Source organism: Mandrillus leucophaeus, unplaced genomic scaffold (genome assembly GCF_000951045.1).
Source record: "Mandrillus leucophaeus isolate KB7577 unplaced genomic scaffold, Mleu.le_1.0 Scaffold12, whole genome shotgun sequence".
Lineage (NCBI taxonomy): Eukaryota > Metazoa > Chordata > Mammalia > Primates > Cercopithecidae > Mandrillus > Mandrillus leucophaeus.
The window spans coordinates 488,113-500,967 of NW_012100320.1; the positions used below are offsets into that span (position 1 = coordinate 488,113).

Sequence of the window (12,855 nt, forward strand, 5' to 3'; positions counted from 1 at the left end):
CTGATTAGTTATTAATACATCAACCAAACTAGCTCTCAGTTTTACACCCAGAATCGCTGTGGCCTTTGCAATGAAGAAAGTATATGTCAGTGACCTTGTTTTTAAGAAAAATAATTGAGAGGTTGAATCTTTTACGTTTAGTGGCAGTTTTAAAGTATCATTGAATATTTGAATGGCACTGATGCCATCTAGGTAACAATGACTCCACTTATCAATATTAATAATAACAGCAATAATGTTTAGTAAACAGCCATCCATCAAGCTTATCTCATTCAAACCTATCAACAACCCAAGGGCAAAACTACTATTAGTATCTTCTTTTTGTTTTTGGAGACGGAGTCTCACTCTGTCGCCCAGACCGGAGTGCAGTGGCGCGATCTTGGCTCACTGAAACCTCTGCCTCCTGGGTTCAAGCAATTCTCCTGCCTCAGCCTCTCAAGTAGCTGGGACTACAGGTGCATGCTGCCACACCCAGCTAATTTTTTGTATTTTGGTAGAGACAAGATTTCATCATATTGCCCAGGCTAGTCTTAAGCTCCTGAGCTCAGGCACTCCACCCACCTTGGCCTCCCAAAGTGCTAGGATTACAGGTGTGAGCCACAGCACCCAGCCTTACTATCTTCTTTGTATAAGTGAGAACACACAGGCCCAGCTAGATCCAGTGATTCAGCTGGGGCCATAAGGCTAGTAACTGAAGAAGCCAGGACTTGAGTTCAGGTCTCCCTGATTCACAGATGGTGTTCCCAGCCTCTAGCTGTACTGCCTTAGCTGGAGTGACCCCATTTGAGAGGCAGTCACCTGCTTCCACCGTTCTAGCTTCCCATCTGTGCCCTGAACACATGGGGAGATCTGCTCATTTTAGAAATTGTGCTTTTCATTCATTATTGTGAAGGGCATCCAGTAGTAAATGAGCTCCAATGCCTTGCAGGGACAAAGATTAAACAAATTTTCATCATGTCCACTGCTAATGGCTTCAATTTCCATTTATTTTCTTGAGTTTCCCTGTAGTCCTCCCAGTATTAAATTCATCTCTTACATTCATATCGTCTTCCATTAATACCATCAGGCTTCACACACAGTCAGTTTCAGCGATGTGCTTGTATATAGGTTAGTAAATTTAGGATAATAAAGAACATAAAGAAATCTGTAATTAGGAAGAGAAGTTGAACACCAAATTGTAGAAAAAATCAGTTTGTTCTCCAGCGACAATTTAGAACCTAAGAAAAATCGGTGCATGGTCACTAGGATAATTTGAGAGAGAGCAAAGATCTTCTCGTTATAGCAGGGTCTTGCAGATTTGATCAAACCAAATCTCCATTTACAAAATTACTTAAGGCACAACAAGAACATGAGAGACCTTTTTTCCCTTCCTTCGTTACTCTTTCCTTCCCTCTCCTCTCTCTCTGTCTTTCCCTTCTTTCTCTATATTTTTTTAAAAATTGCATCTCTTTGAAGAGAAGAAGGGATTAAGAAAATAGGCAGCACTTGCAACAATTTTTTTTTTTTTGAGATAGTGTGTCACCCAGGCTAGAGTGCAGTGGCGCAATCTCGGCTCACCACAACCTCCGCCTCCTATATTCAAACAATTCTCCTGCCTTAGCCTCCCGAGTAGCTAGGGTTACAGGCATGCACCACCATGCCCAGCTCATTCTGTATTTTTAGTAGAGGTAGGATTTCTCCATGTTGGTCACGCTGGTCTCGAACTCCCGACATCAGGTTATTCTCCTGTAATCCCAAAGTGCTGGGATTATAGGCGTGAGCCACCATGCCTGCCCAAGCACTTGCAACTTGTATATACATATTAAATATTCAAATTTTTATTTTATTTTTGTTGCTTTCTACAATGTTAATAGCATATTGCTCACTTCAGTGTTTTGCTCAGTGGGCCCATTAGTATGACATTTTATTTTATAATTGTTTTTAATATAATTTATGTGACCATAGTTTGCCTTATTTTAAAAGTGGTATAGCTAAAAAATGCAGGAACTAGTCAATATTAAGAATTAATGAACCTGAATCAGATCAAGACTTTAAAAAAGATGATATCATATGACTATTTTATATAAAGCCACTAAGATGTTTGATAAAACTCAACATCTTATTGAAAATTCTTTAAAATGCTGGAATATAAGTGTACTTGCTCACCATGATAGAGGTTCATTGGTATCAAACCTCTCATTAGTATCATACTTAATAGAGACGCTAGAGAGAAATCTATAAGAGGCTGGGCGTGGTGGCTCATGCCTGTAATCCCAGCACTTTGGGAGGCCAGGGGAGGCAGATCACTTGAGGTCAGGAGTTCAAGACCAGCCTGGCCAACATGGTGAAAACCCGTCTTTACTAAAAATACAAAAGTTAGCCAGATGTGGTGGTGCACACCTGTAATCTCAGGTACTTGGGTAGCTGAGGCAGGAGAATTGTTTGAACCTGGGAGGCAGAGGTTGCAGTTAGCCAAAATTGCACCACTGCACTCCCACCTGGGCAATAGAGCAAGACTCTGTTTAAAAAAAAAAAAAAAAGGAAAGCTGTAAGAGTTGAAATCAGAATAAATGTGCCCACCATCTCATTACCCTCTAACATTATTTTGGAAGTTCTGGGAAATACAGTAAGATACAAAAATGAGGGGAAAATCGTTGCTTTAGCAAATGAAGGAACAAAATTACTATGACTTGTAGCTATGATTATTTATCCTGTAACAAGATATACCAAGTCATTTTTTTTTTTTTACTTGGAAATTATTACAGATTCACAGGAAGCTGTAAAACTAACTCAGAATCAAAAAGTCAGATGATAACAAGTGTTGGTGAGGATATGGAAAAATTGGAACAGCCATAACTTGCTGGTGGGAATGTAAAATGGTACTGTCACTTTGGAAAACAGTCTGTCAGGTCCTCAATTGATTAAACATAGAAATACCATATGACCCAGCAATCCCACTTCTATGAATATATACCAAAGAAAATTGAAAGTGCGTATCCACATAAAAACTTACACATAGGTGTTCACAGCAGTGTTAGCCAAAAGTAAGAAACAACACAAAGCATCAGCTGATGAATGGGTAGACAATTTATGTTGTATCCATACAATGCAATATCATTCAGCCATAAAAAGGAATGAAGTACCGATATATGCTACAACATGGATCAGCTTTGTAAATGTTATGCTCAGTGAAAGAAGCCAGTCACAAAAGACCACATACTATATGATTCCCTCTATGTGAAGTGCCCAGAAGAGGCAAATCTATAGAGACAGAAAGAAGGTTAGTGGTTGCTTAAGAGTGTGGTGAGGGAGATAGGAGAATGATGGCTAAAGGGTGCAGGGTTCTTTTTGATGTGTTAAAAATATTCTAAAACTGACTGTGGTTTTAAAAATAACAGTAATACAGAAAGGTCATATGTGCCCTTCATCAGGTTTCCTCCAATGCTAACAACGGTACAGTAACACAGCCAGGAGAATGACATTAGTACAATCCACAGACCTTATTCAGAGTTCTCCAGCGTTACATGTACTTGTGTGTGTTTAGTTCCATGCAATTTTGTCATATTTACAGATTTGTGTAACCTCCACCATAATCAACTTACTCCAGCACCATTTGTTGAAAGTGCTATTCTTCCTCCATTGAGTTGCTTTTGCATCTTTGTCAAAATTTAGTTCAGCACATCTTTATGGGTCTATTTCTGGGTTCTCTGTTTTGTTCTCGTTCAAATATGTATCCCTCTGCTAATCACACTGTCGTGATCAACTTTAGCTATAAGTAAGCCCTAACATCAGATAAATTCCCTTAGCTTTTTTCTTTTTTTTCAAAATCGTTTTAGCCATTTTAGGTTTTTTCCTTTTCATATATACTTTCCAACGAACTTATCTATGTCTACAAAAAGGCTTGCTGTGATTTTGATAGTAATTGCATTAAATTTATAGATCAATTTGGAGATAATTGACATTTTTACTGTGTTAAATCTTTTAACCCATAAACATGATATAGAGAGCCTCCTTGATCGCGTTCAACATTTTGTAATTTTCAGCTTATGGATCCTGTACATGTTTTAACAATATGTACACAATCATTTTAATTTTCAGATTTATTGTTAAATTGATTAAATTGGCCAAGGAAATTGATAAGGCATATGTCAACCATATGAAATAAGCCCTTAGAGTATGTACGTAAAAATTCGCAAAACCATTTAGAGTATATGATAAAAAGAGATCACATGCAGAATAGCACCAGAAAGAAAAAATTGTATACCTAAGGTATACTTTTTTTTTTTTCCAGTCACTTTTGGGGTATAAGTGGTTTTTGTTACATGGGTGAATTATAAGATTTTAGGGCTCCCGTCACCCGAGTAGTGTACATTATACCTAATGTGTACTTTTTTATCTGTAGCCCCACTCCCACCCTTTCCCTTCTGAGTCTCTAAAGTTCATCTGTATGCGTCTGTGGACTCATAGCTTAACTCCCACTTACAGGTGACAGCATATGGTTTTTGGTTTTCCACTCCTGTGTTACTCACTTAGAATAATAGCGTCCAGCTCCATCCAAGTTGTTGCAAAAGACATTATTTTGTTCTTTTTCATGGCTGAGTAGTATTCCATGGTGTATATATGCCACATTTTCTCTATCCACTCATTAGTTGATGGTCACTTATGTTGAGTCCACATCTTTGCAGTTGTGAATTGTGCTGCTATAAACATACGTGTGTAAGTGTGTTTTTCATATAATGTCTTCTTTTCCTTTGGGTAGATACCTGGTAGCGGTAGTGGATCAAATGGTAGATCTACTTTTAGCTTTTAAGGAATCTCCATACTGTTTTCCATAGAGGTTGTACTAACTGGGGCAATAAATTTTTTTAAAGACATCAGTAACAGATTTCTCATGCCCCAAACTGAACATTGCATTAAATTGTGAAGGAATTATACTAACGAAAGCATAATTTAGGAAGTAAATTAAAAGTTAGTAATTTCACTTTCCCATTCACTACTTTTATAGGCTTCTATTAGAAACTCTAAGTAAATGAAATTATAATTAATAATGATATTGAACACACTTACTCAAACCACACAGCCTTGAAATCAGTCATAGATGTTTTGAAAGGACTGGTTTCATGTGCTTAGAGCTGCTTACATCATATTTTCTTCTATGTCTATGAACATTTTGTCCTAAAAATCAGTATTAAACTTTGTGTCGTTGTAATAGAGCATGCTTGCATGTTGGAGTTGGGACGATTGGCCTAGAATGCAGGATGGTAATTTACACCTGTGTGAGAAATAGTAGAAACTTATATGACCTTAGGGAAAGTACCTAAACTCTAAATCTCAGTTTCTTCATCTGAAAAATAGGAATAATTCCTTATAGAGCTCTAATGATGAGTAAGCGAGCTAATGTATGTAAACAAGTATGGTGACTGGAAAATAAGGATATTGATTAATTTAATTTTATTTATTAGTTTTTTAGAGACTAGATCTCACTCTTATCACCCAGTCTGGAATGTAGTGGCGTGATCATGGCTCACTGCAGCCTCTTGAGTAACTGAGACTATAGGCACGTGCCACCACACCCAGCTAATTTATTTTTATTTTTTCTTAGAGATGGATCGCCTTATGTTGCCTCGGCTGGTCTTGAGCTCTTGGCCTCAAGTGATCCTCCCACCTCAGTTTCTCAAAGTGTTGGGATTGCAGGCATGAGCCACTGTACCTGGCCTGATAAATATCAGATTATCCCAGACACTGAACTCTTCCCATATTTCCCAAATACCTGGCCCTAGGGGCCAGCTAGTAAACATTTCAGGCTTTGCCAATCATGCTCCTCAACTTTGCCCCTGTAGTATGAAAGCAGCCATAGGCAAAATGTAAATGAATGGCATGGTTATGTTTCTACAAAGCTTTATTTTTGGACTCTGAAATTTGAATTTTATGTAATCTTTGTCGCACAAAATATTCCTCTTGATTTGTTTAAAATTTAAAAATAGAAAATTCATTCTTAGCTCTTGGGCCATAAAAAATAAGCTGGATTTAGCAATGGGCATAGTTTACCCACCTCCATACAGAGCATGTCTGCGAGCCATATAATGAATTCACACGGAATAGCATTAGGCAGCAGTATTTTCAGTGGCTAGGAAATATGCTTTGGAAAAGAAGGACTTCAGTTTGGATCCTGGCTTTGCCACTTAGTAATTTGACCTTGGATAAGTTACCTTACCTTCCATCTCTGAGCTTCAGTTTGTTCACCCATAAAATTATGACTTTTTATGAGGTTTAAATAAGTTAATACAGAAAAGGGGACTGCCTTATATAAATCTCCATAAATGGGAGCTGTAAATGTCTACATTCTTCCTTGTTGCGTTGACTTCTTTTGCATTTCATCATGATCTGCTACACCAAAACCCCACAAGCAACAGTAAGGCATTTCCCTTGACTGGCATAAAATCTTGTTTTATTCCAGAAAATCACTGTGTAACTCTTCTCACTTCTAAATTTGCCTTTGAAAATTTTTTGCAGACATAGCCAGAGCCTTGAGGTTTTAGATTACCTGGGGAAACAGACCCTCTTCTCCCCTAAACTGTAAAAACACCAGACAGGGCATTCAGAGCATCTCAGAATCCCAAGTTTAGTCAAAATGGATTGGCAGTCACTTGTAGGGAGAGAAATGGCTAATAAACAGGGTCTACAGGTTTGCTCTTGAGCAGCCGTTTTTCCCCATCCCCCTAAAATAAAGAAATATACTGAAGACAGAACAAAACACGCAAACCAGCCCTTTGGCCAAGCCAATCTAGAGCTCTAGTGAGCTCAGCTGGATCATGGGGAGGACCCTATGGGCTTGGGCCATATTGAAATGAAGGACCGGGAGCCAGAAGCTCAGTCCAGTTGCATTCCTCCATCTAGTTCTGGATCTCAGATGTGAAGCAGAGGTGATGTGAGAATCAGGCAATCTCTGCACCTGTGAGAAGAGTCTGCCGACAGCAGGCTTAATCACAGCTGGCTGCCAGGGCTACACCCGGAGTAGCAGCTGAAATACGTTTGAAAGAGGAGGGCTTGGGTTCATTAACGAATCCTGCTTCTCCTCGGTAGAATGCCTGCTTTCACCTGCCTCTGAGTGATACACGCTGCAGACGTTTTCAAAACGAAAACAATCTAATCAGGACCACCTTGAGAGAGAAGCTTCTAGATGGCTGGCAGAAATCACAGCTACAACTCTCTGTGTGTGTGTTGGTATATGAGATAGATGGGTCTTCACTGGTGCCTGCTTTAGCCTGCTTTGTGTACTGGAGATAAAAGGAAGCTGGTCTGTGTAGTTGAAGGTTGGAAAGGAGTGGTGTGGGGGTGACTGAGACTTGAGGCATAGGAAGGAAAGAGGGAGCTTTATTACCCTGTGGCCCTCCCCTCACATCCCTGTCACTGAGGCTCTAAGGCAGGTCTCTGCACCAGGGAAGACCTTGCATCATGATCACAGATCTCAGCCATTTGCGACTTTACCTTTCTCCAGCTGCTCTGCATTTTGTGTGTAGGCGCTGAAGTAATTTTATCACTTGATGGTGGTCTCTGTTGACAGTTCCAGTATTTTTTGAGTTCCCTCAGCCCCTTTTCCTCAGTTGTGACCTGCTGATAGAAAGTCCACTGTAACTTGTTTGTTCACTGTGGCTTCCTCTCCCAATCTGGAATGATCTTGACAAGAATTAGGGCAATCCGTCACGATTCTGTGTTCCCGCACCCCAGAATCCCTCACTGGGGAGCAGTGCAGATGGGAAAGAATGAAGGCAGCAGCTGCAAACCATATTTTATCTCCAGTCCTCTTCCTGGGTCCCAGAAGCTGGGTTTGTGCCAACCCCGTGCTACTAAATTAGCTGCCTAGAGCCTCTCAACCTAAAACTCTGTGTGGCTCCCGAAGCCAAAGTAGATTAACTGACATTGTCTGCCCTGCACTGATCTCACGTGGAACTGTCCTCTCTTTGAAAAAAATCTGACCCTTCTCAGTGTTTAAGACTTAAGGTTCAGGGAGGAATATTCCCCTCCTCCGACACCCAGGTAGATTCCTCACACAATGGTGTCCTCCCTGAGGAAGCTGGGGGTGTGCGATGACTGTCACCATCTGAGGGTTACCAAATGCCCATGGTGAGGGCGGTTGGGGTTGGGGGGAATTTGGCCTTTTCTCTTTTTGCTTCCACCGGAAGACAGTCAACTACAGTAGACAGTCAGCTTTTGGATATTTTTGAGCTACTCAAATCTGTGTACAAACTATGGCTTTACCACTCACCACTGTTGGCCTTGGTCTCTTCACTTACAAAGTGAAAAATGATGACACCAGTGTTTTGGAGATGCTCTGAAGATGAACAGATGATGCTTACTAAGTATCTAGTATGCTCCAACTGTGTTTTAAATGCCATTACCCTGTGTTGGGTGTGTGTAGACACATCCACAAATGGATCCTTTGTGTGAATGTATGTGTCTATGCCCCTGAGAATAGCAGTTGACATGTTGCTAGATTTCAGCAAATATAACTTGACAAGGTTTTCCTGACAACCCTAAAAATATACATGCATTAAAGGAAATATTGGAAATAAGGAAAAGCATGAAAAAAATAATACAAAACACATGAGACGTTCAGTGCCATTTTTTTTCATGTAATGGACATATGCCTATTTTTAAATTTTTATTTCCCCTAAGATTAGGCCCTATATTCTGTTTTTTAATAATATATTATGAATAATTTACTTCCATAAAACCAATTGTTTTTCTACAGTATGATTTTTAATCATGTAGGGTAATCTGTTATCTGGATATATCATAATTTATGTATTAAGTCCCATGTTATTGAAAATTTGGATTGTTTCATCTACAGCCATACCACCCTGAATGGGCCCAATGTTGTCTGAAAATTTGGGTGGTTTCTAGCTTTTCACTATGATGTACTGTGGTTGAGCTTCATGTGGCATAATCTTTACACACATTTATAACTTTATTTTTTTAGACTAAGTTCCTAAAAGCTAGCTGTGTCAAAAGTAGGGACTTTTTAAGGGTTTGGATAGATATTGACACATTTTCTCTCATAAAGGCTTTGCTGTCTTAAGCTTTCATCACTACTGACCCCCTTCACATGTTCCTCAAATCTGAGTATTAATTTTAATAAAAAACCTCAGCTATTTTAAGTGAAAACTTATTTGCTTGTGTTATTTTAAAAACATTTTCTGTTCATATTCTTCAGCAGTTATTTTGTTGATATATGAACATATCACATAGACAGTATATGAAGTCTATTGCCATTACATTCATTGTAAATATTTATTGCCCAGTCTTTTTCATTTTTTATGAGGTTTTTTTAGCTTCTGCTTCCCTCCCCCTGATCTATCAAAAGTATGTATATTTTGAGTTAAGCCTATTAATCATTTCCTTTATGGCTTGTTATGTTGGTGTTTTTCTTAGGAAATCATTTCTCACCCAAGGATCACAAAAATACTCACTTGGATGTTCTTCCTAAATTATTAATCTCTCTTTAATTTGTTTTGGTATGAGTGTGAGCTAAGGGTTCATTATTTTAATAGACATTACTATGTCTTAAAACATTATTAAAACTAGTTATACAATAAGTTTTAAGAATCAGTAGATATACAAAATTCCAAAACAAAGAATCCAAACAGAAATATATTTCAGAGATTTAAAAAAGGGTAGGAAGCTGTGTCTCCTCATAATGAGAAGATTCTACTTCGACAGAGTTTTAGTTAAGCTAATTTTAAATCTCAGATTAATCCTCTTTTGTTATTCACTGAGTTGGCCACTGGAAGTGATAGTACCTGGAATTCACCTTTGCTTCTTTTTCTCTGGATGTCTTTTCAGTTCTATCCTATCTTTCTGACATAGTCTGTTTTTGGAGCAAGCTGCCCTCCTGAACAGGAGGCATGCTTTTGTGGCTTTTTCCATACTTCTCATGTCTTTGTTTGAGTTCCCATACCTTTAGTTTAATGAGTTACTCACCTAGCCTCAAAACCTTGGTTTTCCTATAGCCCTGCCTGTTTTGAAACACAGTGTATGCAGGTAAAACATTGAAAAATCACTGATTCCTTGGCAAAGTCAGATGTATTCAGAGGAAGAGCACTGACTCTTGGTATCTCCTATTTCAGGAAAAGATGAAAGGCAAGAACAAGCTTGTGCCTCGCCTGCTGGGGATCACGAAAGACTCGGTGATGCGCGTGGATGAAAAGACCAAGGAGGTGCTGCAGGAGTGGCCCCTCACCACCGTCAAGCGCTGGGCAGCCTCACCCAAGAGCTTCACACTGGTAGGGACTGGCAGAGGGCAAGGAGAGCACTAGCGTGGCCTCGGGTGATATTGTGGGAACAGGAGAAAGACCAGATTCTTGCCCATTGGGTTTCTCTGGCCTTGGAGAGCCAGCATGGAGTGAGGAAGAAGGTGCAAGCCCATGGGCAGGGAAGGGGTTGGGTCCAGAAGTAAAAGAGAGGTCAGCAAGCCTGGGTTTCTTCAAGCACCGCTCCTTCTCTGCACTCTGCATAAGTCAGCCTCTAGTTCATTATCTAGAAAAAGCCACTCACCCAGATGATTCTCAGTTCTGTGTTCCTGATGGCATCCCTAGCATATACTGAAAGGAAACTTTTAGTGCTCTGACACACAAAGGCCCCGTCTCTATTTTATATTTTCCTAAGCGTTGTGATTATCTCGCTGAGGATGTTTTCTCAGCCTGCCTAGAAAGACAGCATAGTACACAGTGGAAATAACGTGGACTTAAGGATAGTATTATTATAGAAATCCAGTTTGTCATTTCCCAGCTCTGTGACCTTGTTCAAGTTACCTTTCCTCTCTGAGCCTTAATTTCTTCAGCTATAAAATGGTGATAGTCATGCCTACAGAGCTGCTAGGATTGAATAAGATGAAGATGATAAGATGCTTAGTGTAAAATTTATGGAAAGTAGTGAGAATATGTTTGTTTCAGGTCTTCAGACCTCTGAATTCTTCCTCTTGATTTCAATATTTGTTGTTAGCAGCGTAATAACTCTATGCCTTAACTATAGCCACATTTACTTGTGAAACACAATAGGACAGGTAGTTGGTAGGGCAAGTTGTGCAGTAAGAAAAATCAAACAGTGCTAGAATTTGTCAATTTCTTAAGACTCCTGAAGTCTCTAGTGAATGCTTGAAATATCACCTCTTACCTATGCAAGATATCATAATAGGACATCAAAAAAAAAAAAATCTATGTAAAGAAGGGACCATAGAAGAAGTCATTAGTTATCTAATTTGACTATAGATTGTTAGGTTCCTGCCAATTAGAAGGAATCATCAGAAAACATACCTTCTATCCTCCTGTAGCTGTAACAGCTGTGCCTGTATGGCCCTCAAAAGATGAATGTTCCTACTTAGCTGTGTCCTAACCTTGCATTGCAGGAAGTCATGGATAATTTCTAAATTAGAAAAATCAAGAAATCAATATAAATATATTATTTAGAAATACTAGAAGAAACCGCCGAAACAGTTGAAAGTGGTTACCTTTGGAGGAGTATGTGGTAGAAAGTGAATATGAGAATGTGTAGGACAGGGAACAACTGTGTTTTGTTTTACATCTTTTAATACTATTGGTCTTTTTAAACTAGATCCTAGTATTTATTGCAAACAAAAATTTGGCCAGGCGCGGTGGCTCACGCCTATAATCCCCGCACTGTGGGAGGCCAAGGCGGGCAGATCATGAGGTCAGAAGATCGAGACCATCCTGGCTAACACAGTGAAACCCCATCTCTACTAAAAATACAAAAAATTAGCCGAGCGTGGTGGCGGGCGCCTGTAGTCCCAGCTACTCAGGAGGCTGAGGCAGAAGAATGGCACGAACCCAGGAGGCAGAGCTTGCAGTGAGCCGAGATCACACCACTGCACTCCAGCCTGGGTGACAGAGCGAGACTCAGCCTAAAAAAAAATAAATAAATAAAAAAACAAATAGTTATGATAACCTCATTAACTACCTCAGGCAAAAGAGAGCACATCAGTATTTTGATTAAAGCCTAACGTTGCATAATGCATAATGCACATAATGCATAATGCGTATAAGCTCATTATATGTAGTGATTTTTTCCTTCCTATTCCTAGCCTTTATTTAATTTCCAAGTGTTTGGAGGTTTTTCTGCTGTCTTTCTACTATTGATTTTTTAGTTTGATTCCATTATGGTCAGAGAACATACTCTGTATGATTTCAGTCCTTTTGAAATTTTAAGGTTTGTTTTTATATCCCAGGATATCATTTTTGGTGAGTGTTCTATGAGTACTCAAAAAGAACATATATTCTGCTGTTATCATGTAAAGTGGGCTCTGTAAATACCAGTTAGATCCCTATTAGTTGATGGTGGTGTTCCAGTCTTTTGAATGAATATCTTTGTTAATTTTCTGTGTGGCAGTTTTCTCAGTTGCCGAGGGTGGGGTTCTTAACAATAATTGTGGATTTTTCTACTTTTTCTTTCAGCTCTCAGTTTTTGTTTCATGTAATTTGAAGCTTTGTTGTTTGGTGCCTGTACATTTAAGATTCCTGCATCTTAACGGAGAAGTTGTTTTATCATTATGTAATGTTCTTTTCTGTTAGTAATTTTTGTTTTGCTCTGAAGTCTACTGTATCTAATGTTAACATAGCCACCAATGCTTTTTATAAAACTAATGTGGGCATGATATATCTTTTTCCGTCGTTTTATTTTCAACCTGCATGTATTGTTATATTTGAAATGAATTTCTTGTAGAGAGCATAATTAGTTGGGTTATGTATTTTTTAATCCATTCTCTCTCTTTTAATTGGTATATTTACACTACATTTAAGCTAATTATTGATATATTAGGACCCAAGTCTATCATTTTGTAGTTTTTCTGTTTGTCCCCTTTGC

At 38.9% G+C, this 12,855-nt stretch overlaps 1 protein-coding gene across 1 annotated transcript in view; it reads left to right on the forward strand.

Annotated features, from left to right (window-relative positions):
* The window catches only part of TLN2 (talin 2), a 294,008-nt gene that overhangs the window by 126,597 nt on the left and 154,556 nt on the right, over window positions 1-12,855 (forward strand). The window contains exon 11 of the mRNA XM_011967667.1: window positions 10,107-10,262. Within this exon, the coding sequence (XP_011823057.1) occupies window positions 10,107-10,262 (156 nt within the window). The remainder of the gene's footprint in view (window positions 1-10,106; window positions 10,263-12,855) is intronic.